This window comes from Lonchura striata, chromosome 1 (assembly GCF_046129695.1).
Source record: "Lonchura striata isolate bLonStr1 chromosome 1, bLonStr1.mat, whole genome shotgun sequence".
NCBI lineage: Eukaryota > Metazoa > Chordata > Aves > Passeriformes > Estrildidae > Lonchura > Lonchura striata.
The window spans coordinates 152,746,983-152,774,488 of record NC_134603.1 but is presented as its reverse complement, the minus strand read 5'-3'; the positions used below and the strand labels follow the sequence as shown (position 1 = coordinate 152,774,488).

The following is a 27,506-nucleotide window of genomic DNA, read 5'->3' as shown; positions in this document are numbered from 1 at the left end:
ACTTCTAAGGTCATCGAGTCCAACCATTAACTGTGGCTGAAAGGGTGGTCAGGCATTGGCACAGGCTGCCCAGGGAAGTGGTGCAGTCACCACCCCTGGGAAGTTTTCAAAACCACCTGGAAGTGGCACTTGGGGACATGGTTCAGTGGAGGACCTGGCAGTGCTGGGTGAACAGATGGACTCAGTGATCTGAGAGGTCTTTTCCAACCTTGATGATTCTGTGGCTGGGGACAGGCGGGTGACAGGATGATAAGGAGGCGGTGGGGTACCATTACCAAGTTGCCAGGCTTGTGTTTGGATAATCTGGGTTTGGTTTTGCCTTTATTACCCAGTTCCTGCCAGTGGTCCTGGCTGGAAAACCTCTGTGAGTGTCCTGTGCTCCCTGCCTGCTGTCATCCCTGTCAGACAAGCAATAATCCCTGCTGCCTTCCTAAAACTAACACGGGACAGGAAAACATCTCAGTGCAAGGCTCCCACAGTGCCTGACCTGGGATTAAGTCCTGAATCAGGATTTAAGATCTCTAGAAGATTGCAATTTAATACCAAGAATCAGCAGGTGATAGTCCAAATGGCTCAGCCAGCTGTGGCTTGAGTACAACTGAGAAAAACACCCAGGAACAGGAGCAGCCCAGCTTTGTTTTCCTGCACACTGTTCCCCCATGGTTGCTCTGTGAAGCTGCCATCACACTCACCCTGTCAGACTCCATCTCTCCCTAAGGGATCAGCTCCTGCTGAGCCTTCACTGCCACCAAGCACTTCCCTAAAGTTTCTTGGCATTCTGGAAAAGCAGGTTCATTTTCTGCAGTAGCAAAACCAAGTTTTTCCTAGCACAAACCTCATCCATCCTTGCAGACAATGAGATAACACAAAAAACATCTTGTGCCCATCAGCAGTAGGAGCAGGGTTTAACAGCAGCATGGGGTTGATGGGGATTTGGGTGCTCCTGGAAGTTTCCCCAGATAAAACAAAGGTCTGAACACATCAGATCTGGCCTGTGCTGCATTCCTCTTCTGGCTGGGAGGCACCAGAGCTGCCACATCAGGGTCCCACCTGGGCTATCCTGTTGTCTCAGTGACCTGCTGATTCCTGAAATGGGGAGAGGTGCAGAGGAGCCCTGAGTGCACAGGCAGGGAGAGCTCTGCACCTCCCCTGCACCCAGCCAGTTGCAGATTAACTCCTGGAAGGGGAAGGCAGCTCTTCTGCTCCAAGACAAGAGTTGTTCACCAGCAGAAATCTGGAATAAACCTCCTCCACAAAGACTGGGAGAATGTAATTCTCCCAAATGTAATTTTGGAAAACATGCTGCTGTACATTCCTCTGCAAAACCTCCAGCCAGAGCTCACAGGGACACACCATGGGACATGATGCAGCCATTCCATCAGTATTGTAGTTATATTCGCTGAGGTATTTCTCCTGGCTAGCAGAGACTTAGAGTGGTGCAGCCCACCTTCAAGGATAGGTTGTAGACATTTTAGGATGTAGAAGAGGGTTCAAGACTGACCAGAAGCCCTTGCTGGCAATGCTGCAAGGAGTCACCACCTCTGTGTCTCTCTCAGGAAATACTTTTGCCCAGAAGCCTGAGGACACCTGAGCCCCATCTCTCCAGTCCACAGCCCAACACAGATGGCTTAAAATGGATTTTGCACTAACATGGCCAAGTAATAAATTGGAGCAATAGCTACAGGTTTGCCCCATGCCAGACACTGCTCCTGTCTTAACCTGCTGTGAGCTGCTGGCCCTGGAAGGGGGAACTGCATCTCCAAAGCTCTTACCAAAGCTACTCCTGCCCCAAATCAGCATTTACCCTGCTGCCCTGGGCTTGCCAAGGCCACTCCTTTCTTCAGAGCGGGGCCCATCCTGCCCCTGCCTCCCAGAGTCTGCAGTGCCCAGGGCTGGAGCACAGCACTGCCCCAGAGCTGTGCTGGGAGGGTCCTGGGCAGGACTGAGGGCTCCATGGCAGGACTGAGGGATCCTGGGCAGGATTGAGGGCTCCTTGGCAGGATTGAGGGATCCAGGGCAGGATTTAGGGCTCCTGGGCAGGACTGAGGGATCCCGGGCAGGACTGAGGGCTCCATGGCAGGACTGAGGGATCCAGGGCAGGATTGAGGGATCCTGGGCAGGACTGAGGAATCCAGGGCAGGATTGAGGGCTCCATGGCAGGATTGAGGGATCCCAGGCAGGACTGAGGGCTCCTGGGCAAGACTGAGGGATCCCGGGCAGGACTGAGGGTCCCTGGGCAGGATTGAGTGCTCCCGGGCAGGATTGAGGGATCCAGGGCAGGATTGAGGGTCCCTGGGCAGGATTGAGTGATCCAGGGCAGGATTGAGGGATCCTGGGCAGGACTGAGGGCTCCTTGGCAGGACTGAGGGCTCCTTGGCAGGATTGAGGGTCCCCGGGCAGGATTGAGGGTCCCTGGTCAGGATTGAGGGATCCAGGGCAGGATTGAGGGCTCCATGGCAGGATTGAGGGTCCCTGGTCAGGACTGAGGGCTCCATGGCAGGATTGAGGACTCCCTGTGTGCAGGAGCCACTGACTGACAGGAGGTGACCAGGGGAGGATGCAGCCACTCCCCGTGGCTGGAGAGGTGTGTGGCAGCACTGCAGCACAGCCACACTCACACCTGAATGCCCAGGCACCTTCTCCTGCCCCCAGATATTCCCCCCTGCTGCTGCCAACCATTAAGCATCACCCTGGTGTCAGTCAGGGGCTGCTCTGTGCTGCCCACAGAGCTCCAGAACAGGGGCACAGCATCATTTAGGTTGGAAGAGACCCATAAGATCAAGTCCAGCTGTAAACCCAGCACTGCCAAGGCCACCCTTAAGCCCTGTCCCCAAGTGCCACATCTCTATCTTTTAAATCCCTTCACGGATGGTGACTCCACCACTTCCCTGGTCAGCCTGTTCCAGTGCCTGATAACCCTTGTGGTGAAGAGATTTTTTTTCCTAATATCCAAGCTAAACCTCCTTTGGCACAATTTGGAATAACTTCCTCTTTTCTTTTGTTACCTGGGAGAAGAGACCAACCCCCAGCTCCTGTCAGGGAGTTGCAGAGAGTGAGAAGTTCTGATCTGAGAGATGATCTTGCAGCCAGCACACAAGCATTTGTATTGCCTTCTCAACTTTTCCCCCACACCCAGGGGCACAGGAGGTGAGGGAGCAGTAGGTTATAACCCAATCCTCTCCTATCAGATCAGCAGTTACACCTGTAAGAGGCACTATGCAGATTTTTATTTGGACATTACGATTTTTGAGGGCAGGGAAGTGCCTGAGCGAGGCGACACGAGGGACTTGCAGAGAAATGTCTCTCCCTTGGGTTATGGGTCAAGGAAAGCTCTCCTGAAAGCTTCTCAGAAATTCTGCAGTGCTTTTGCTATTGCAGGTCAAGGTCTTTAACCTCAGACTGATGGCTGAAACACTGGTGTTTTGAGCAGCATGTGGCTTTTTTTTTTTTTTTTTTTTTTTTAACTCCTTCCCTTGCTTTTCCAAGGCATGAGGCCCCTGCTGTGTTATCTCATCTGCAGGGCTTGGCCCTTCTCTCTTCCTCCCAGAGCTCCAACCCAAAAGCGGGCTGGAAATACCTTTGGAACGTGTCACTTTGCAAACACATCCTTGGCAGAACCTGTTTCCCCATGCACAAAGTCAACCTTGTCCTCAGGAAGGTGGGATGGTCCAGGCTGAGGCAGATGTTGGGCCATTCTGCTGCCAAACCCTGAGTTTGCAGCTCTGCACTCTTCCTGCCAGCGTGATTTACCCCAGTGTGGATCTGTGACAATGCTCTCAGTGTCTGGGGCTGGCACTGGGACACTGCCAACAGCCTCATCTGCCACCTGCATGCACAAAAAAATACCAAACCACAAGGTCTGGGAGCTCTGGGAATACCAGGGCAAGGTTTGGGACCAGGACACGAGTGCAGTAAGTTGAACACATGGGAAGAACAGCTGGACAGGGACATCTCAGATCATGTTTCAGTTCTGACAGTCAGGCTGTGCTGTTTTCCACCACTACTGAGTTAAACTGCTCAGAAAGAATGTTTTCTGCTCTATAACCCCATAGCATGACCAGAATTAGCAGGAAGCAAAAGTGCCTACAGCTCAGCACTAAATGAGCCCACGTTTTGGGATGAAGATATTATTTTCCCTTGGCATTGACTGTTCTAAACTGCTTTGCACATATTTCTGCAGAGTTGGGCTCCTTAAAAGCTCAATTTAGTGCTTTTTCACTGTGGCACTAGGAGGAGAGGGCAGGCAGCTCAGGCATCACCTGTGGGGGATCCTGAAGTGCATTAGCAAAGCTGTGGGTATAGGAATGACAGGCTCCACCCCAGAGCTCAAATTCGTGTAGCCACAGCCATGGAAGTGGCTTGATTTACATCAGCACCAAAAAGCACCCAGACACACAACTATTAATTAAATCCTTGGTTCTGGGGATAACGAGTCCACGTGGCAAAAAGGGAATGGGAAAATACCGTGATTTGGTGCTGATCCTCCAAGATTCCAGGTGTTTTCACCCCACCTCTCAACACCTCCCACCAGATCTGCTGGTGTGTGAGCCTCACTGCTGGGCCAGCAGTGGCTTAGGGTGGACTCCAAAGATAAAAGCAGACCCTGTTGCAGGTCCCCATCCTCTGTGGACAGGAGGAAACACAAAACATTTTTCTTCTGTCCCCTGCAACAGACAAACACCCCCAGCATGGTGAAATGAAAAAAAAATGAAACTAAAATAACGGAAAATGAAAGGTGAAGGCTGTTAAGTGTTTATAAGCTGTAGCCTGCAGACATAAAGGGAGAAATCACTTTCGAGGAGTTGGTTTTGCATCTTAAAAGCGTGAAACTCAGATCTCTGCAATGATCTGCAAATCACCTCTCAGAAATGGGCACACCCAGGCTGAATAAGCAGGTCCAGCCCACACCCTGGCTTGCAGCTCTCGTGGTTAGTGGCACTCCGGTCTGTGGCAGCGTCACCGGTATTTTGGGCACTCTTCCCATTCCAGGTCCCTGAGGTCTAACAGTGGGCAGTGGATGAGACCTGTGGGAACTGTGGTTTAAACTTATTCAGCCACCTGGTTTAGCTGGTGAGCTGATTCATATTTATTTTCAGATTGCGGGGACTAATCTAGAAAATTAAGGAAGTGACAAGAGAAAAATGTATCTGAAGGGAAGGCTTTGGAGAGCTGCCAGTCCTGAGAGGTTGTGTGTTGTCTCCATCCTCAGGGATGTGCAGAACAGAGCTGGACACAGCCCTGGGTACCCCAAAAGTCTCCATCCTCAAAGATGTGCAGGACACAGCTGGACACAACCTTGGGTCCCCCAAAAGTCTCCATCCTCAGGGATGTGCAGAATACTGCTGGACACAGCCTTGCACCCCCCAAAATTCTCCATCCTCAGGGATGTGCAGAACACAGATGGACACAGCCCTGGGTACCTCAAAAGTCTCCATCCTCAGTGGACACAGCCCTGCATCCCCCAAAAGTCTCCATCCTCAGAGATGTGCAGAACAGAGCTGGACACAGCCCTGGTACCCCAAAAGTCTCCATCCTCAAAGATGTGCAGGACACAGCTGGACACAACCTTGGGTACCCCAAAAGTCTCCATCCTCAGTGGACACAGCCCTGCATCCCCCAAAATTCTCCATCCTCAGAGATGTGCAGAACACAGCTGGACACAGCCCTGGTACCCCAAAAGCAGAGCTGGTGGCTGATGACAAGGCACCACCTCGTTCCTCCTCCAGACAGGGATGTTGCCTCCATCAGCAGCAGCAGCATCATGCACATGGCAGGCAGGAGCAGCTGGGAATGACAGTTTGAGGAATGCCAGTTTGAGGAATGGCTTTCCCTCAGCTCATCCCCAGCCAGTGACATCAGGCAGCCTTCAGTGGCTGTGGTATCACAGCCACCCTTCACAGGTTAATTTTTCTCAGCAATGAGCTACAAGTGTGCACACACAGAGCTTTGTGCTGCTGAAGGTGGCTCAGCAAACACTGCTGGGGCTGGCTGGTTTATCATTACTCCTCTCCTGGGAGGGCAGCCCAGTTAAACACTCCAATGCTCTGTTACATCCCCATTCCACTCTCTGAACCTGACAGCAATCCTCACCCAGGGCTCCTTGTGGCCACAGGGACACCCTGCTCGGCCTTGCAGGGACAAGAAGAGCAGAGAGCACTTTTCCCCTTGGAACAGCTTTGCCAAAATTAAATTCGGGACAGCCAGAGCCAGCGCCTGGAGCTGGAACTCTTCGGCCCCAAGAGCTGGCGCTGAGCAGCACCACACCTTGCTTTGTCCCGCAGAGACCGAGAAAAGGAGGGGGGGAAATCCCTCCTGAGCCCTCCTAACCTGGACAAAACAGGTTTTTAATGAAAGCAGCACTTAATCGCTATTCAGTGAATTCAGAGTGGTGGATATTTGATGCAAACAGAGTTGGTTGAAACTCTCCCGTACCGGCTCGCTCTTTGTGAGCCTGGGAATGGGTGTGATCTCCGGGTAGGAGTGTCTCTGCGGTTAAGTAGAGGATTGAATTACCGAGCAGTGCTGTTCCCCAGCTGACAAGGTAGCAGAACAGTGAGCAGGAGTGCCTCGAAACTCGGCGGAGAGGAGAGAAGGCGCTGCTGGGCTCGGTGGGGAAGGGACACCTGCGAGGACACCGCACTTCGCAGCAAGGTAAGCGCGGTCCCTGCACCCCCAGTTTTAATAAGGTTAGAACTATTTAATAACTTTTGTTATGTGGGACAGCAAGAAACAAAGAAAAAAATTAATATGCTTCATACTTAAAAAAAATAAAAAAAATTAAATCCTGCCCTGATACAAAGCAGGATGTGTGTACTGAAAGGAGCCCACCCTGATTTACATCGCTTGGGGCTGGGACAAGCAGCTCTGAGCTTGCCAAGAGCCCGTCCGGGCTCTGTATCAGCTCCGAGGACACATCTCTTCCTTCAGCTCCCTGCACAGGCTGGCTTTGATTTCGTGCAGCAACCAATTAACAGCGTTTTGTTTGGGCCTGGGTTGTTTTATCTTCTGCTGCCTTTGGGCCGCAGTTATGGGTCCAGGCAGCCACAGAAACTCTTTGGAAGTTCTCATCGATGGGTTTTATTGTCATCTGATCCACAGATTGCTAATGGCCGAGCAGCTGGGCTGCTGTGCTCTGCGAATAGAATGTTCCCTCAGTCCTGCCCGTTGGAGATGCGAGTTGCACTGAGATAAAATTTGAGTTGTAATGGAGTTGAGCTGCAGGCTCGCTTGCCAGTATTTTTCTTAGGCGTGCCTATTAGGAACATAAATATTTAACACAAAGGAGAGCTGATATGAATTAGCATCTGTGGGAGGTTCACGCTTATTCAAGGCTGCCCCAACGCAGATGTAAACAAATGTTAACAGCAGCTGAAGCAAACCGGCCCCGCCAGAGCAGCGCTTCGATGGTGAATCATCCAGGTGCTTTTTACACACCGCAGCTAAACGGGCTGATTAGAGCCTGCAAACAGAGATTAGACAATCAGAGGGCACCGGCCTTCCTCTTCCGAGGGGTTTTACCGTTCCCCCGGGATGCCAGGTGGAAGGCAATGCAAGGACAGGCAGATCAGAAAAAACACTATAACATCTTCCCTCACCTTTCCTCCTGGCAGAACTTCCTCCTGGCAGAGCCAGGTGAGCCTCCGCTCCTCCTCCTCCTCCCTGCACAAACAGGATGCCTTTATCCTCCTCCAGCTCCCTTCTCACCAGCAGACACAAAGGTCTCCTGATGTTTTTCCCCAGGCACCACTTTGAGGCAGCAGTTGCCAAGATCTCCCAGCTGGGAGCAAAGGTTTTGTGCCATGGCTGTGAGCGGTGTCACCTTGATCTCCTGCCTTCTCCTGTACCTTGGGGCTTCTGCTTAGGTTGAGTCAATAAATCCCTGTTCTTGCATGGCCAGGGATGCTGAAGATGTTCACAACGTCTTTTGCACGGAGCTGTACAAGCTTTTCTGGACTTTGAGTGTGGAAATTGTTATTTTTTTCTGTTATGGAGCACCCACCCTGTGGTGATCCATCCCCAGCTGAGGAGGTGGCTGGCTTGGACGCCTGCCCTGTGCTTGGAAATGTGCTGGGGCTCTTCTGTGTACTGGGCACATCCTGTTGGACCAAAACCTTTCCTCAGTTTCCACAGTGGTGACCCACTTGGAAGCAGAGCCCTGAAGTGCTCAGTGCAGTGAAGGGAGCCCAGGGCACAGCCAAAGCCTTGGTGTTACCTGCCCCAGCTGCATTTTTGTCACCCTTGGGGACACTTGTGCCACCACTGACCCTCCTCAAGGTCCCTCCTTCATGACTTTTTTATGTCAGCCTTCTGAGGTTCTCACTGGTCTGACACAAGACACAGGCTGGGCTTTCCATGTGTGAAATGTCCATCTCCCAGGGAAGACTCCAGTGTGGCCACACCACACCCAAAATATCTCTTGGTTTATTCACGTGTATTCTTCAGGCTCTGTTGTCCCCTCAGAGGAACAGATCCTTCACTCATGAGGGGAAACACTCTCCCACAACTCATTCAAACATCTCCTCTCATGAGCTCTCCATATAATACAACCCTGGAAATGGGCCTAATTATGGTTTATCCTGGATGATTATGCATTTTTACTCTATTTCCATCCATTCTGGATGTGAAAGGGATGCAGAAAGGGGTGAATATTATAATTTGAAGTCTTTGGCATCTTTCCCTCTGAAAAGTCCAGGCATCAGGTGATGTGCATCCAATTCAGTTGCCTTGATTTCTGAGGATCTCTGCTTGTAACAGAAACCCTCTCATTTGTTATCTCTCTTTATCTGAGTCCCTTCAGGCTTATCTGAGGCAGAGCTGGGTACAGTAACAGTGGAGCTTGTTATTACCTTATATCCACGTCAGGGATGTGACACGTGGGGGACCTTAAATTGCATGGTTGGGCTCCATCCTGGGCACTTCCTGTGGAAGGAGCTATTCAGAGCAGTTGACCTCTTCTACCTAAAAATGTCTTGTTGCCATGCCCTGGGATGAAAGGAGAGGTTTGTGCCTGGCTCTTTATTTAAAACTGCTCTTACTAAAACAGCTGCACAGGGTAGGAAACAGGCAGTGCTGGGAATCATGTTCTTTTTTGGGTTAGAGAGACTGTCTGGGTACCCATCAGTGTGCAGAGCCTGAATTACTGTCCCTTGTTGCTATCCCACCCATTCCAGTCCTTCAGAAGTCTGGTTCCCTTCCTGGTGCTCAGACAGAACTCCCCTTGGCAGCTCCAGGTGAAAAATGTTGTCCAGGGTGAGTGACTCTGTCTAAAGCTGGTTTTGCAGTGTTTTCAGGGATGTTTTACTCACCTGGCTTTGTGCAGGTGAGGTGCTGCTCTCTCTGCTTTCATTTCTGCCCAGAGGAGCTGAGTGGCCTCTCCAAGGTCCCAGGAGAACCAAGAGCAGCTCACAGCCCCATCGGGGATGGAAGGGCTGGGTGACACAGTGACAAACACACCCTAGAGGGTAACACTGCTGTGGGTGACTGCTACCAAAAAATGCCTGGTGCTGGTGCTCCACTGAGAGGAGATCCTGGGGAGGGCTGGATCTGCTTCTGTGGCCTTAAAGCTCAGAAAAGGCAACTCAGCCTAGCCCAGCACCCATCCCAGTGGAAGCTTGGGCTGGGTTCATTGGTCCCCTTTTGTTTTCACACAGGTCAGCTGTCTTTCCTTAGAGTTGTGTCAGCCAACACTCACAAGGGATGAGCTTCCCTTTGCTGCTTGAGAAACAAAACTTCCCCCTGAATAAACCTTTTACATCTCACTGGGGCAGAGATGGAAGTGCAGAGTCACCCACTGAGCACCTGCTTAGGTCCAGGGCTTTTCATTTGCAAGCCAACATGGAAACCTGCTTTGGTTTTTGGGGTTTTTTTGGATTTTGTTTTTTTTTGTTTGTTTGTTTGTTTTTTAATGAAAGTCCTGGGTTTCTCTTCCCAAGTTTGATGTCATGCTTGCAGGTTTAAACTGGGACAAAACTGAAACAGTCCCTGCCTTTTGGTAGTTAATATTAATGTTGCTACTTTCCTCTGGGAAGCCAATGCTCTGGAACCAGTTCTCCAGCTGGTCTGAGTGGAGGCAGAGCATCTCCCCTGCTCCATCCCCACCAAAAAAAGTTCCTGTGGGCAAGGGTTTATTCAACTGCACTCATTAAACTGTGCACCAGGGAAAAGCTGCTCTTGGTCTTGCTCACATACACATGTGTGAATTCTTACAATATAAAACTGTTACATGCAGCAGCAAAAATCCTAACTCTTAGTCTTGTTTTTTGAGAAGGATGGGCTTGCCATTTGGGTTTAAAGGAGGTTTTATTTATGGTATTTGTCTCAGTTCATGCTGGCAGAATCTTGGGGCACAGTGGATGGGACTGAGCTCCCACATTCTGGGAGAGCAGGAGGGAAGTGTGGCAAGCTGGCCTCTCCACCCAGAGGTTTTCCTGTAAGGCCATAGGAACAGCAAGTCCCTCCTGTCCCAGATTCCCTGGATCTGCCCTAGAGCAAACACCAGGAGGAGGGGAACCACCCAGGGGAAGCCCTCCTCACCTTGTGAAAATGACGCCCAAGAGAAGGTGGATAGACCCCAGTCTCTAACCCCCTCTCCTCCCCTGCCTCCAGGCTCTGCATAGGAAACTGTGGCCTTTTCCTCCATTTCAGCTGGGAAAATGTAATTTTTTTGAGGTTTTCTCCTTTCTTTAAGTTTTTGAAGAGCAGGTGCTCCCCAGGACGCTCTCACCCAGGTGAACAAACACACTTTCTCTCCTCCCCTGTCTCAGCTCTGGTTTTATTTCACCTGCAGCCATGGGTTAAATAATGCTCTGTTAAAATGCTGATGTGGGAGAGGATGGTAACTTATTTTTGTGGAGGTGGTGAGTAATTAGGAGTTAGTTAGAACCTGAACCACTTCCCTGGAAACCAGGAAGGGGAATTAAAATGGCTTTGCTTTCCTTCTGTGTGCATCTCCTGCCCTGAAGGGCACGAAGCCCTTTGGATGCAGGGCTGGTCCTGAGCCAGGAATCTCTCCCTTTCACCAGAGGAGAAAGAACTAAAAGAAAGGAGAGGTTTGTTCCTGATGAATTGGCAAGTTACCTGCTCACCTTTCCCTTGGGATGGCTCTGTGCTGTTGCTGACATGGAGAGGGGCTGGAGGTGCAATGGATACCTCTGAAGTAGGTGTGCACCGAGCTGAAATTTATTATTTGGCAAGAATGCACAATGCTGTTGCAGGAGGCTTGCATGCAGAAGGTTTTTAACACCTTCTTGTGCCTGTATTATTTTTTTTCTCATGGACCTTCAGAGAGGTGGGTTTGCACAGCAAGAGTTTGTTATTGGTTACAGGGGCTGATCTCAGGGACAGCTTCCTGCAGCTCACCCTCTGCTGCTGCTTGGGAAACCTTTCAATCTTTTAGGGCTGCCCTCATCCTGCAGAGATCCTGCCTGCCTGGAAGAGCCTCCTGCTTTCAGAGACATCCTGGGGAAGGAATTGCTGGGAAAGAATTCAGCCAGGAGCTGCCTGGGTGCCCTGACCATGGCAAGCCTGCCAGCCCCACCTTCAGCCAGGAGTCTCTGCCTTGTGCAGAGCCACTCACTGCTGAGCTCTGGGCTCCAAATCCAGCCTGGTGAATGTGGAAACTCACACCACATGACTTGGGAGCTGGGGGTGAAGTCAAAGTTCTGATTTAATTGTCAGCACATTGTTCCCACATTGTGAGAAGTTTGCTGGGACAATGCAGCTCCATCGTTCCCAGGACGAGTAGTCAGCTGGTAAAATTTTACAGGGAAGGCTCAGAAATAGCATCAGTTTGGGGAAAACCAATCTGCTCTTACAAAGCAGTTTCCCAAGACCATCTGCTTAAAGATCAGGCTGCTGGAACACCACCAGCAGTGAGAGAAACAGAGGGGGACAAGAGGGATCATGAAGGGAGGTGTGGAGAGATAAGCAGTATTCCTTGGATGGAGTGAGGTGTTGATCTAGAATTTGTGGCAGGTGGAAATGCAGCTGGAGAGACTGGTCAAAGTTAGAGGAGATAAATCATGAGATACCTTCCCTTCTAAATCAGATGTCCTCTGAGGAATTTGAAGAGGGAGATGAGATACAGATTGAGGGCTAGTGCAGCTGGGAAGGTGGTTATTTCCCAGCAACCTGGTATTTCCTTGTTCTCTTTGCTTTTATGTTGGGAACAATGGAAGCACTGGAGGATTAGTGCAAAGTCCATCCTCACAAGGAGCTGAAAGGCAAAGCTCACAGCCTCAGTGGTTTTCTGGCAATGACCAAGTATCAGCTGCTAAGTCTGAGATGCCAGAAATGGCCCAGAGGTGAAGGCACAGGTTGTAAGAAGTCACACTATGCCAGAGGTCTGCTTCTTGTAAGGCCTGGGTTGGTGCTTGGAGATGGGGTAGATTTCCAGGGTTCAAGAGACAGAGCAGCTGGGTCCCAGAAACACTGGGCAGCTTTTATTCAGAGAGGGCAAAATGGTTATTGCTCTTCCAGAGCCTGAGAAATTCCTTGGCTAGGTGAATCCAGGTTTCTGCATCCTTTGAATTTACTGAATAGGGAATTCAAACCTCTTCTGGGCTGTAGAGCACTTAGTTTGAGAGGCCATCATTAACATCAAACCATCTCTTCATGCCACGCTCTTATATCCTCACTCCCATTAACCTCAGCATCCCAGCCCACGAGCAAAGAACAGAAAACAAAAACACCAGTCTCCTGTGGTGTCAGGTAGCTCGTGGTGTGGTGATCCCTGGCAACCATTCATGGAAAAAGGGGAAAACCTGCCCCATTTAAACCAGTGAAATCCCCTCTTACCTCCAGAGCCACTGACCCTGAGGAGGGGAGCACAATCTCAGTTCTTCCCATCCAATGCCCCATCTCAGGTTTTGATCCAGCACTACTTAAGTCTAAAAAAACCCTTCAAACCATTTCAATATCCATCCTGATGGTTTTGTAGCATGGTTTTCTGACCAGTGGAGGTGGCTGAAGTGCCAATCCATGTGTTTGCCTTGCTGCCAAAGCCATGGGAAGGAGCAGCTTGCTGAAAATGCAGCACCTGAGCCCGAGGAGCTGAGCCCAGGGAGCACAGCCCAGCCATTCACCCACCTCATTTCAAAGACATTAAGTAAAGCCAAGCTTGCCAGCTTCCCTAATAAGCTGTTCCAATGTTTAATTGCCCACCGTGATCAGAAATAGCATCTTATTTCAAGGCCTGCTTTACGTAATTTTAGCTGCCAGGCAACAGCTCTTTCCAAGAAGGCTGAAGTGCTCTCTGTGGTCACCCAGGCGTGTCTGGGCAGAGCCCTGTCCTTGGCTTGAGGGCCACACTGAGCTCCTGAACCTGGACCTCACAGGATTTGGAGCAGGAGGATGAGCAGAGCTGTGCTTTTTCCTCTTTTCCCATCCCCACAATGCATATCCTGTTCCTTGCCCTCACCACCAGGCTCACCAGCATGGCTTGGAGGAAGGTCTTACAGCTCTGTGTCACAACATGAGGGAGTAGACAAGCTCCATAGCTGGCCATCCCTGCCCATGATTTTCCTGTGGTATAAAAGCTGCTTTTTCTCCTCTTGCAAGAGAGAAATAAAGGACAGCTTACCCAGGCTGAGTGCTGAACTTCTGGACAGTCATTCACTAGAGACAGTCACTGCTCCTGAGCTGTAGCTGATGAGCCACACGAGGGAACTCCAGTGTTGAATTTCATTCCTCTGGGCAAAGCAAGAGTTAACCACTGTCCTCTCTGCAAACAAAAAATGGCACCTACTTGGGCCCAGATGCCCAACTACAGTGGAGACAATGAAAGCAATTCAACAGCCCCTGGTTTACCTCATCTAATGCCAGTCCAAGTATTCCCAATAATCAGGCCTTTCAGCCTGGAAAGGCTGCAGCCACAGCTGCTTCCTATTTTCCCAAAGCTGTACAGAGCATTAGTCATTTCACTGGGGTTTTTTATTACCGTGACTACAGCCCCGTGAGCACGCGCCAAAACCCAGGCAAGCCAAAGCAGCCTGAACTCAGAATGTGCTTCAGGACTTTGAAATGTTCCCCTGTCCCCTTTCTGAGTCCTGGCTTTTCCTCCCCACCCAAACAGCCCAAGACTGGCTGGAGAAACGTCCTGCTGGGTCTGGGTTCCTGGCGTGGACCGAGCTGACCCAGCGATGGCTGGTGCTTCCACCCCAGCTATTAAATCATTAACCAGCCTTGGGAGTGACCTTGGCACTTCATCAGTCATGTAGTCCTTCCTGAAGGTGCAGCTTTTCCTCATGCTCTGCTGGTTGGAGAGGGGATGAGAGTTGGATTTACAAAATCAGAGAATCACAGAATGATGAGGTTGGAAGAGACCTCTAAGATCATCAAGTCCAACCTATGCCCTAACATCTCAACTAGACTATAGCACCGAGTGCCAAGTCCAGTCTTTTTTTAAACATATCCAGAGATGGTGATTCCACCACCTCCCTAGGAAGACAATTCCAGTATTTTATTATTCTTTCAGTGAAAAATTTTTCCTAATATCCAATCTGTACCTTCCCTAACGTAGCTTGAGACTGTGACCTCTTGTTCTGTCAGTGCTGCCTGGTGGAAGAGATCGACCCCACCTGTGCACAACCTCCCTTCAGGAGCTGTAGAGAGCAATAAGGTCACCTCTGAGCCTCCTCTTCTCCAGGCTAAACAACCCCAACTCCCTCAAACCTTCCTCACAGGGTTTGTGCTCCAAGCCCCTCACCATCCTCGTTGCCTCCTCTGGACGCACTCAAGCATCTCAACGTCCTTCCTGAACTGAGGGACCAGAACTGGACACAGCACTCGAGGTGTGGTCTCACCAGCACCGAGTACAGGGAGAGAATCACCTCCCTACCCCTGCTGGTCACACAATTCCTAATGCAGGCCAGGAGCCACTGGCCTTCTTGGCCACCAAGGCACACTGCTGGCTCATGTCCAACTGGTTGTCGAACAGTACCCCCAGGTCCCTTTCTGCCAGGAGTGCTGCTGTGATTTTGGCAGTGCACGAAGGGCAGTGGGTGGAAGGGGCACCCATAGGCCTTCACCCACCAGCTTTGTTGCCTGGATTGTGACAGGAAAAGCTTTGCTTTTAGCTCTGGAGGCTCCAGGTGCCCCCGGCTGTAACATCCAGTCAAGGGCCAGCCACCGACGTTCTGCTTCCCAGTTCTCTGCCCTCAGTCAAGGGCAGCATTTGATCTTTGCAATTTAATTTATTGCGCCTTAACCAAGTGGTGATGACCCAGCAGAGCAGCTCCAAGCCAGAAGCTGCCCTTGCTGTGCAGTGGCCTCCTCTCAGCCCACATTCAAGGGGTGAACTTTTCTCCTCTTCCCGTGCAGAGAGGAAGATTTCCCTGGAAATGGTGGCAATGGGATAGGCTGGCCCTGGAGGTGGAAACTGAGTAGTTGTATATTATTAATATGGGGGCAGAGATGAGCTACAGCTGCTTCTCTCCTCCCTTCACAGGTAAAGCTCTGTCTGCCCAAGGAGGAACATCCATCCCCATAACCAGTGATTTTCCCTGGTGAATTCCTCCCCCAGAGGCGTTGACTCACACTTTAGCCAATTTGCATTTCACCTAAATGCTGAGCAAAACTGGTTTGACTGAGATAAGGGTTGCCCCAGACACTGCTGTTGAAACTCCACAGTTCTAACCCCAAGACTCTTAACATTCCTTTTTTATCATTCTTCTTTTTTAAATTCTAAAAATTTCTGCCCTTCATGATTTCAGCACAGATGGGAAGATTTCACTCCATAAATACCAGATTTCATGTCTGGACAGGAGTTGAATTACGGGATCATCTGATTAAAGCCCCACATTAAATAATTAATGAAATGAGCTGTTTGATTATATAAGTAATATTCTTACTATTTCTAACTTGGCTGCCGGCCAAAAGAAGGCAGAAAGTCCAGAGAAACAGCCAACCTTGTCTGTGATTCACACTCCCCCAGCTAAAGCACTTAGGAGGAAGGGAGGGACACCATTTCTCAGAAAAGTGGGGAGTCAGCACTAATTGTGAGGTTTCAGATGGAGAAAGGATCCCCAGGAGTGAAGGAGATCCAAGATCCTCATTTTTAGTCTGATAGGTTTGACTGGGGATCTGTGAGCTCTGTCCAACACCACTGCCTGTGGCCAGAGGAATCTCAGCATCCCTTGGGTTAATTTTTCCAGGAGAGGTTGGGATGCTAAGAGAAGCAGGGATCCAGCTGTGTCTCACAGCTGGCCAGCTGCTGGTTTCCTGTGCTGTGAGCAGGAGAACAAGACACCTGCTGCCTTCCACAGGGAGAAGAGTCATTGGTGCTAAAAAACTTCACTGCCCTCTAATAGAAATGTCTTTACTGGCTTTGTTTTCAGGTTCTTCCTATTTTGATGCTAGAAGGAAAAATCCCTAAATAAATTAAAAATATAGCTGAGGAAAGGAGGCTTCACTTGGGCTTTTCTTTGATAGGGACCTTTTGAATGTGACATTAAAAGAAAGAAGAGTTCTTTGGCTAAAGATCTGAATTGAGACCATGTTTTTACATTTAGTTCCTGATAGCCCTGTACTCCAGGGCTGTAGCTGAGTCAGGACACCATTTAGAACAGTGTCTGTGTCCTCTGTGGACATTGAAATATCTTCCTGGATCTGGCTTTTAATCTGCGTGGGTATCAATCACCTTTCTGGGAATTGAATGTTTTTTTCCTCCTTGCTGCCAGGAAGCCTTCTGGAGGACCTGAGAGGGAGCTGAAGGTTGCTGAATGTGTTCCTGAGGCCACATGAACTCAGTCTCCAGCAGTCCTTCTGTGTTCAGGAAGGAATGAGCACTTTCTGCCTCCTGCTGCTGAGCACTGCCAGGCTGTGCCTGCTCAGGTAGCAGCAAGGTGCTGGGGCTGTGCTCAAAGCACCCCAGGAAACATCTGCGCCTCCCTACTACCTGGGCAAGGAGCCAGGCTCCTGTCTGTGGCAGCATTTTTTGTGCTCTTCCTCAGCGTGAAAACTCTTCAGGGTGACCAACACTTGTTAGGACTTCGTGGTGTCACACTAAGCGCTCTAACACGAGCAATAAACAGCTTGTGGCAAGGTTCACACCTCTGCTCTTCCCCTCCTGCAGGAGAGCAGTGAGATGTGTTTTCTCTGGAGGCTGAGCCTGGATTTATGAGCAGGACTGGCTCACAAAAAGGCTGGTGTGGGTTGTGCCCCTGCACAAACACAGCCTGTCCCGTGGCTGCTGCAGCAGAGCCAGCTCTGATAGGATCTAATTCCACATTTTTATGGACATTGCTTTGGGATTTCATTTGATTCTGGAAGTTGCCCTGTAAACAAGCTGGGTTCTGAAGTTGTTTCTTGAGCAAAAACCTCAGCAGGAGGAATAGGGAGCATAGCTAAGGATAGCTCTTTTTTTCTCCACAGCTGGTAGGGATGATAGAGGATGGATGGGAGATCACAAAAACCATCTCAAATATTCTCAGACACTTTTGTGTGGGCAACCTGAAACCTGCTTCTTCCCCATGGAGGCAGCAGAGCTTAGGGAGAAGCTGGGATTGGTGTAAAATAGATATTCTGGTTATTGATTGGATCACCCAGTGTGCTGTTGGGCCTGAATGGGGCTGGGGGCCTGGTTCCCTGCCTTGGGATATCTGTCCCAATGTAGACCTGAATACTGGCCTGAAGTAGAAGGGCTTCATTCCTTGGGCTCCCAGTGCTCCAAGGCCAGGAGATCTGACCTGAGCTGACCTGCAGTGACTGGCCCAGGAGGGCACAGGACTCCTGGAGGTCCACTCGAGTCTCCTCCACCCCTCGTTCCATGGTGAGAACAAACCAGTCCTGATGCCAGGTCCAACAGCTCAATGGATCCTTTCCACCTGCTCAAATCCAGGGGAAATAATCCCCCCTCCCAAACAACTGAAACAAATTTTAAGGAATTCAGAGATTTTAGAGGAGCTAAGAGTTTAGTTAGAAATGAGACTTACTAGAGTTAATTAAAATAAATTAGTAGGCCTTGATGAAGTTAGGAGATAGTAGTTAACTAATAATTGATTGCTTGTCAGGACAATGTTTAGTTAGTTGGGTTTATAATGAAGAATACAAAACTGACAAATAGCTTTTAGGAACATCAGGCAATTGTGGGCCTCCTCTGTTCTGAAACCAATTGAAGACAAGGAATGGGAGTTCTACCAACAGTTCATTTGTCATATTTGCATTAAAAAGGTAGAAAGGTCAGAATGAGGAAGACTTCATTTACTTCCTCATTTTAGGACCCCTCCCCATGAAAGGGACACTGACCCATTTCAAGGGACAAACTAGGCATGCTTAATAGCTTTTGGAGTGATTAGCATATGAAGTGGGGAATGGGATGTACCAAAATTATGAATATGTGTTTGTATTTTGTGTATTCAATACTTGTATGGATAAAAAGACTCTGTAATCACCTGGAAGGTGCAGTGTGTATTTGGGAGCTATCCCACACACAATAAACACAATAAACACACACTTTCTAACTTTAAACTGTTAGAGAGTTTTTGTCCGTCACAGTTGGATATCAGTACTAGATCAATATCCATATTTTTTTAATAAATCACAACACTGTCCTATCTAGTGTTTGCTAGGCTGGAATCCTACACTTTGCTTGGCTCTTCATGAGCATGGATAGCCTGGGAATGGGGGTTCCTCCCACCTAACTGTTAATAGCAGAGAGACAGAGCCACTTCAAAATACGGATTTTCTGTATTAAACCTGCTCTGATGGCAAGAGGAACCCAGCAGCTGACCAGCACACTCACTGTTGCATCTAATGATATAATTATTTTGGGTTTTCTTCTTCCTTTGCCTTCTAGCTCAGACTGCAGGATGACAGAGGGCGACACAAATCTCCCAACCATCGAGAGGAAGCTGGGACTGCAGATATGGGGCATAGAGGTAGGACAAGAGCGATGGCACATGTCCTCTGTCACAGTCTTGTCACATGTCCTCTGCACATCTGTGTGTTTATGTTTCAAGGAAGATTAATTATTGCAGTAATCTGTGTGGGAAAAGAGGGTCCTACAGATAAGATACAGTGGGAAACAGACTCAGTATTTCCCCATGAAATGTTCAACATGTTATTGTTTTGGTTTCCTGCTCTGTAAAACGGAGATAATAATATTTACAAAGGAAACAGGAATGTGGTGGGACTGAAAAAATTCCTCCAGTACTGGAGGCTTTTCTCACCCCTTTTTGGAATCAATGCAAGGCAGCTTTAACACACCAAAAATTCCCTGTTTCACCAAGGTGGGTTATCTGTAGGTAGCCTTTGTCCACGCCAGCAGCTGCCATGGGGAAGACATCTATTTTTGCAGCAAAGGCATTCCATGGAGTCTATTTGTACTTCTTCCTTGGCTTTTCTTCTCTGTGTCACTGCAAGGAGAGATCCTGCAGCTTCTGAGGTTGCCTTTTTGCTGGTGGTGGTATCTGATTTTGGATTGGACCCAGGCTGTGCTCAACTCTGCCGTTTCTGCCCCAGTTCACCAAGAACATTCCCCTGTAATGAGAGTGGGTTTAGACTGAGGTGCAGAATCCACTCAGGGGAGCAGTGGGAAGAGGCTCCAACATCTCCAAGTGATATTCAGCAGGTCACATCCATGTTCCAAATACCACAGGCTCTTCACCTTTCCATTTCTCTGCAAGGCACTGCACTGAGCTGCTTTCCAGAGGATCTGTAATTAGAGCTGTGTGGGTTCACAGGGGTCAAGCTGGTATGCTGGGAGACAAGTCAGGCCAGCAGAAGAATGCTTGGCTCTAATTTCAGGGAACCTCAGAGCCACCTCCAGCCCAGGAGCTGCATGTGGACTGGTGGGTGGCACAGCCAGGCACTGTGCTGGGCAGGCATGGCTGGTTAATTATGCACTTGTGCCAGAGGAAATCTGCAATTAGAGTCTGGAGGGGTGAGGGTCCATCAGTGTCCTCAGCTCTGTCTTCTCTCAGCTGGTTGCCCTGAACCCCTAGCACAGAGGTGATCCTGACAAAGTGCAGAAAGTTACCCTTGAACTCACAGCCACTGAGTAAAAAACTGTGCCCAAAACTAAACCTAGGATGAGATGTGCTCACTCTCCTGGGAAATTCCCTACAAATGCAAGCTCTGAAGCATTTCAGCCTGGGCCCCAGGTCCAGATCTATAGGATTGCACAAGGTCAAGGACACTAAAACATACTTGTCATACTTGTCAGTCTGTCCAAGCGAAATCATCATTTTCCATTCTCACTTCTTAGTATTTTGAATATTCCCTCCAGATATGGCTTTTCCCAGCTCACAAACTCAGCCCTGATTGTCACCTCAGTGCTTTGTGCAGCCCAGCCTCTCCTGTTTCATACACACCAACTTCTGACTCTTCACTTTTAGCAATGACTCCAACTCTGATTTCCTTACAGAACATGAAGATGGTTCCTATACCTGAAAAAGCTTATGGGACTTTTTTTGAAGGAGACTGTTACATCATTTTGCACGTAAGTAAGACAGCAAACACTGCTCTCTGTTGGGCAACTGGTTCAGCCCTTTTTATTTAGATCTGCCTTGGTTCCTAGGTACCTGTCCTGTGGAAAAAGCACTGTTGAAATGGTTGTGCATGTGTGCTCACCATCTAATCATGGATCTGAATTTCACATGGCTGTTGTGACAACACTGCCTGTTTATTAAAGCAGAAGTTCAGAGAAGCCATTAACTTAGTAATTCATTAAAAGTGTTTATCTTCCAATCAACTGAGTCATGCCCAGGCATGGCGAAATGGTCAGTACATTCCTGGAAAACTCAATCAAGGCCCACATTTAAATGATTTATGGGAGTCCCTGGGGGATGTGGGATGTGACCAGCTGGAGGGTCTCATTTTTAGCAGGTAATGGGAGACATGAAGATGTTCCATGTCGTGTGCCACGTAAGCAGAGGCTCTGCAGCCCATCCCATGTCCTCATGAGGACACCTCAGCCCCACCCAAATTTAGTCCAGACCTACCTGCAACCAGCTGGACCTGAGCTGGCTGTGAAGGACTGCTGAGAACCAGCTCTGCTCTGTGCAAACTGCCTCGTGTTCTCAGATTTTGGCAGGAGGATGATGTGTTACACTCACCTCCTAAAATCCCTTCCAAATCTGCATGGAACAACCCAGGTCATTGAACCAAAACCCACCACATGGTGGAGGCCAGAAGCATTTCCCACATCCTGGGTCTGAGTGTGCCTCCTGCAAGCATCTCTGTTGGTGGAGAGGCAGCAGCACCTCCAGTGCCCCACAATACCCAACTGCACGTCCCCCATATGCCAGGATGGGAAAGCAGGCTGGGATAGCAACACAGGATGTGTCTCCTGCTCAAATGCCTCCCACACATGTCTTCAGGGTACCTTCTGAGTGCTGAAAGCCTGAGCTACAGGCCCTTGAACACACACTTAGAGCAGAATACTGGAGTCCTTGCAGGGAGCTGGCAGTGTAAATATGGATTTTGATGCTCACAGGCTCAGCTTCTGTTGCAACAACTTCCCCAGGCAGAAGAGCCCTTCATCAGCCCACTATTGTTCTTTTCCCTGGAAGACAGGAGAGTAAAAACACTCATCTCTGCATTCTGCCTCTTTACTGGAGCCTTTCCAAATAACGATTGTCCGTGGGACAATGGGACTTTGATCATCTCCAATAGCAATGGATTAAACTGAGTGATTTTTCCACAAATTAATTATCTGTGCCTGAGGAACAGAGCTGTGTTCTATTCAACTCCTTCTGCTGTGTTTCGCTGTGGTATCACTGCACAAAGCAAATAAACAGAATTTAGTGTCAAATCCAGCTTATAAAATGAGCTTTTATTGCCTTTCCCAGGTGTCCACGATGGGATTTAACACAGTGGGTGCAGAAAAATAACTGGCACAACTCAGATAACACTGAGCACACCTTCTTCTCAGCCTGCTTGCTTCCTTTTTCTAGGCTGCTGGAGTTTTCTGTAATAAGATGAATCCCAGCATGCACACACTGGCTCAGCTTCATTTGGAGTTATGTCTGTTTTGCAAGTCAGCAGGAATTCTGAGGCACTTCGTGCTGCTCTGTCATGTGCTAGGAGAACGACAACAGGAAAGAAAGGGTAGCATCTCCAGGCAAATAAATAGCAGTGTGCATTGCATTTCAAAAGGTGATCTATGAGAAAAATCTGCTTTAAGTCCTAATATCAAAATGTATAATAGTTGGACAAGCTGAACACATAAATTGCACGGGTGCTCAGTTTTCATTGATAATAGGAGTTATAAAAGAATATCAAACAGAAACATCCTTCAGTTCAGTTTATAAAATCCATAAATTGATCTGCTGAATAAGGAGAGAGCCAGCCTGAGCTTCCAGAGAATACCTGAGGCTGTCCTCACTCCCCTTGTCCAAGAGAAAGGCAGAACTGGGAAAGGGCTCTGTGATCCAACACAAAAATGAGCTGTGCCTTCATTCACACTTGGTTTTCCAACACAAAAATGAGCTGTGCCTTCATCCACACTGAAACCTAAACTTTAAGGAATTTAGAGATTTTAGAGGAGCTAAGATTTTAGTTAGAAATAAGCCTTACTAGAGTTAATTAAAATAATAATAAATGAGTAGGCCTTGATGAAGTTAGGAGTTAGTAGTTAACTAATAATTGATTGCTTGTCAGCACAGTGTTTAGTTAGCTGGGTTTATAATGAAGAATACAAAACTGACAAAGAGCTTTTAGGAGCATAAGACAATTCTGGGCCTCCTCTGTTCTGAAACCAATTGCAGACAAGGAATGGGAGTTCTACCAACAGTTCATTTGTCATATTTGCCTTAAAAAGGTAGAAAGGTCAAAACAAGGAAGACTTAAATTTACTTCCTCATTTTGGGACCCCTCCCCATGAAAGGGACATTGACCCATTTCAAGGGACAAACTAGGCATGCTTAATTGCTTTTGGAGTGATTAGCATGCGAAGCAGGGAATGGGATGTACCAAAATTAGAATATGTATTTGCATTTTGGGTATTTAATACTTGTATGGATAAAAAGACTCTGTAATCACCTGGAAGGTGTGGTGTGGATTTGGGAGCGATCCCACACACAATAAACACAATAAACACACTCTTTCTAACTTTAAACTGTTAGAGAGTTTTTGTCCGTCTCAGTTGGATATTGGTACTAGATCAATATCCATATTTTTTTAAAATAAATTAACACTTGGTTTTCCAACACAGAAATGAGCTGTGCCTTCATCCACACTTGTCCTTCCCACCTCTTGCAGACCAAAAGGACCTCCCGTGGCTCCGCCGTGGACCTGCACTACTGGATTGGCAAGGACTCCTCGCAGGACGAGCAGGGCGCCGCGGCCGTGTACGTCACCCAGCTGGACACGGCGCTCGGGGGCAGCCCCGTGCAGCACCGCGAGGTGCAGGGACACGAGTCCGAGACCTTCCAGAGCTACTTCCGCAACGGGATCATGTGAGTGGCTCCCAGTCACCCACTGCGAGCTGGGTCGTGGCCCCTGGGGCTCCCCCTGCTTCTTTCTACGTCTCAGAGACATCCATAACTCAAAAACGTGAAAAATGCAGAATTCCCAGAATGAGCAGGTTGGAAGAGACCTTCAAGGTCATTGAGTCCAACCCAGCCCCAACACCTCAACTCAACCCTGGCACCCAGTGCCACATCCAGGCTTTGTTAAACACACCCAGGGATGGGGACTCCACCTCCTCCCTGGGCAGCCATTCCAGAACTTTATCACCTTTCTGTGAAAAACTTTTTCCTGATATCCAACCTGAGTTTCCCTTGGTGCAGCTCGAGGCTGTGTGCTCTGGTTCTGTCAGTTCCTGGAGGAAGAGCCCAGCCCCAGCTGAGCACAGCCACCTTTCAGGAGCTGTGGGGAGTGCTGAGGTCAGCCCTGAGTCTCCTTTTCTCCAGGCTGAGCACCCCCAGCTCCCTCAGGGGTTCCTCACAGGGTTTGTGTTCCCAGCCCCTCTCCAGCCTCGTTGTCCCCTCTGGATGCATCCCAAGGTCATTCCCAAGCTGAGGGGCCAGAGCTGGGCACAGCCCTCGAGGTGTGCCCTCACCAGTGCCCGGCACAGGGGCAGAATGACCTCCCTGGGTCAGTACTGATGCTGGTTAGAATTGAGAGTAAAGAATTTCCATTTTGAATGAATTACTTATTCAGTCTGGAGGTGTGGCATATCTGGTCATTTTCCCAGATATTTGCAGTAATTGTATCATAACCTCCCTTCACCTCACCCTTAACCTCCCTGTTCTCTCCTCCACACACTTTCAAGTGCACATTCAGAGCACTTCAGGCTAATATCCACCTTACAGTGAAGTGCTGATTTGGCTCATACTGGGTGAAATATTCCTGTAATGGAAGGAAAAAGTGACTGAACTTCTGTCATCTAAAAGACACTGTTGAATATATGATATGTTGATATATTGAATCCAATCCCAGGGTCTTTGCTCACTCTGGGGTTTTTGGAAGGACTCCAGTTACTGTCCTCCAAGGAAGATCTGCTTTGGCAATAAACAGCCTTACTTTGGTTTCAAAGAGCTGAAGGAAACTCAGTGATCCTGGGTCAATATCCTCCATCCCAGTCTGGCTGGATATCTCTGTCTTGTGAATCTCGACAACCTCTCATGAATCTCCTCAGAGCCTTTCTGAGAGAGAAAAGCCTCATCTTGAAGATGAGGAGGGGACAATGAAGGACTGAAAATCAGGCCCTCAAAACCAATCTGTTTGGAAAGTTATCTGCCTCTGAAATCAGCATGAATTATAATTCATCTGGGTCTAAACCACATCCCTGTGGTCAGTGAGGAAGTTTGACGCAGAATGAGAAATTAAAGGAAGATCTTTCCACATCTTGGCAGGTGGACTAATCACCACAGCATCCTTCTGTGGGTATCTTAAGCTGGGCCAAACAAGTCTAGGGTGCTGTGAGTCACATTTCTGACCACATTAGCCAGTACCTTTCAATAAAATACCTTACAATAAAATACATCTGTTACCCACATGGCAAAAACTGCAATCAACAATTGTCCCTTTTTCCCCCTAAATGGCAATTGCATTGTGTCAGTTATTGCTGTATGAACAATGGATTTATTTTCTAAAATGGTCTAGGATACATAAGAGTGGATTAGACTCACATGAAAAACATGAAAAGGGCTGTGGGACTTCTGTGGGGGTTGTGCCCTCTCATGATTGTGCAAGGTTGCCACAAGAGAGGGGATGGCATTGTGGCATAAGGTGATAATAGTGCTGAGAGTGGGTACTGCAAAGTGTGTGTTCAAGGATGGAAGAAAAAAGAATTGGGAGGTAAAATCTGAGAGAAAGACAGAGTCCTGTACCTGCTTATGGTTTTGTTCTGCTTCTGGCCACAGTTTCCTGTCTAAGCTGCTTTTAATAAAATAACTATTTTGAAGAAAACAAAATTTTATCAAAAAGTCTGTTTCATATTTTAATTGAATGCTTATGGAATATTTCGATGCCACTGCCATGGTCAATGGGATTTTCAGTTTGGTTGTGTTACAATTCCATTGCCATCCCTGACCTGACTGTTCATCTTCTCCCAGGATGTTTAATGCTTGGAAATTATGATCTTGAAATTCTTGTCCATCCTAAATGATTCTATGATTCTGTGATTGTGTGCAAAGCAGAAACACAACACCCATAAGAGGCAGACAGACACCTCGATAAGGCCCACAAACAGCAGTGAGACAGCACAGCATTTGCCACGGCAATTTTAGGACTTTGAGATTATTTTGCTCTAGATTTTTGTAGTTGCCACCAAAATCTTGGGATGTTCTCCGAGGATAGAGGGGAAAGTATTTTCTAGCCAGCACTAACTCTTTAATCTCTGCTACACAACAGCTACAAGAAGGGAGGAGTGGCTTCAGGATTTAAGCACGTGGAGACCAACATGTACAACATCAAGCGTCTTCTTCACGTCAAGGGCAAGAAGCACGTGTCAGCCACAGAGGTAAGAAGAAGACCCTGCTCTTCCTATGGATAATTTCTCTTTCCCTCTCCTTCTACACTCATTTTTGAGCAGAGTTGCCTGGTGGGTATCTCATTTCTGCTCAAGAACTTCCATTTCAGGACAGTTTTCAAGTCCTCACTTGAGGGTTTGGTGTTACCACAAGAGTGCTCAGTGAAGAGCTGAGTGCCAGCAGAATGAGCAGTCACTGCAATCCTGTTCTGACATCCCCAGGGACAGGTTTGCCATGGCTGTGACTTGTCACCTGCAGCTCTCCTTTTCCTCCCCACTTTGCCAAACTCTCTTATTTCCCTGTGACAGGTAGCGCTCTCCTGGGACAGTTTCAACAAGGGAGATGTTTTCTTGCTGGACCTTGGTAAAGTGCTGATCCAGTGGAATGGACCCAGCTGCAGCATTGCTGAGAAATCCAGGGTGAGTACAGGTGAAAGCCACTTGGCTTAAGGTGGCATTTTTTGATGCCTAGGGGGGAAAAAAAAAAATTTGCAGTGAAAATCTTAAGAGCAACAACATAGATATGACCAAGGTAAATAATCATAAACTTTCTACTTGCCCATCTGCTGGTTTTAGATGCCCATGAAATTGCTTTTCTCCACTTCAGACTTCACCTCAGGTTGCATTTCGCAGGCAGCCAAGGGCACATCACTAGTTCCAGCCCCAGAAAGTCATCCAGCTCCCTCTGGAGCTCCTTTCCATCCCTCTGTGCCCTGTTGTTTGCATGGCATAGGATTAGAAAGTCAGAAACTAAAGTAGTTTTAGCTGTAGTAACCACCCCAAGGTAGATTAATTTTAATTTTTTGTTTACATAATCAACAGGGAATTATGGCTAGGTCAGTATGAGACAAGCAGGAATACATAACCCAGGTGTTGATAGGTCAGATCTATAGCCCTTAAGGCACTTTGCAAAGGGATCATTACCCTTATTTTACTGATACAGGAACCAAGATACACAGATTTAATAAAGCAAGATACAGGAACAGGTCATCAGCAAAGCTGGTGGCCAAGCTTGTGGTCATTATAATATTAAAAGGCAGATGGGTCTGCTCTTTGTGTGGTGATCCCTGATGAACTGGGAGATGGGGAATCTCCACAGGAATGCCATTTTTGGGGCACAGTGGAGATCCTGTGGATGTTGAAGAAGATACAAAGCAATCCTCAGCACAGGAGGGGGAGCAGGTTCGTGGCTGCTGGGTTCACCTCGGGCCTCAAGCAGGTCATCCCCTATGTCTGATCGAGAGGAGTCTTTCAAAGCTATTGCAGTAAGAGTCAGGGGAACCAAAAAAAATCAACTGAAGATGGAGATTTCAGCCTAATTAGCTGCTTGACATTTCATGCAGCTTTTTTCACAGAAGACATCCATGTTTTTTGAACACTAGAAACATTTAAATGTAAAACGTCGCAGTGGGGTGGCTGGGTCTTGCAGCTCTGCAGCATCCTGCCTCGTTGGCCTCAGCACGTGTTCATCTCTCCCCCAGACCATCCCACAGGACCACTGGACCTGCTGGTGCACAGTCACACACAGGCAGTGCCTGTTGTGGCTCCCACATGCCTGTGCCCTGCAGGAGCAGCATCAGCAGCAACTGCA

General features: G+C 48.5%; 1 protein-coding gene across 1 annotated transcript in view; it reads left to right on the top strand.

Annotated features, from left to right (window-relative positions):
• The first annotated feature begins 6,457 nt into the window (after positions 1–6,457).
• Positions 6,458–27,506, top strand: part of VILL (villin like) — a 37,541-nt gene continuing 16,492 nt past the window's right edge. Inside the window, exons 1-6 of the mRNA XM_031504157.2 lie at positions 6,458–6,651; positions 18,794–18,875; positions 20,363–20,437; positions 23,200–23,396; positions 25,798–25,906; positions 26,225–26,335. Of these exons, the coding sequence (XP_031360017.2) occupies positions 18,807–18,875; positions 20,363–20,437; positions 23,200–23,396; positions 25,798–25,906; positions 26,225–26,335 (561 nt within the window). The 5' untranslated portion in view covers positions 6,458–6,651; positions 18,794–18,806. The remainder of the gene's footprint in view (positions 6,652–18,793; positions 18,876–20,362; positions 20,438–23,199; positions 23,397–25,797; positions 25,907–26,224; positions 26,336–27,506) is intronic.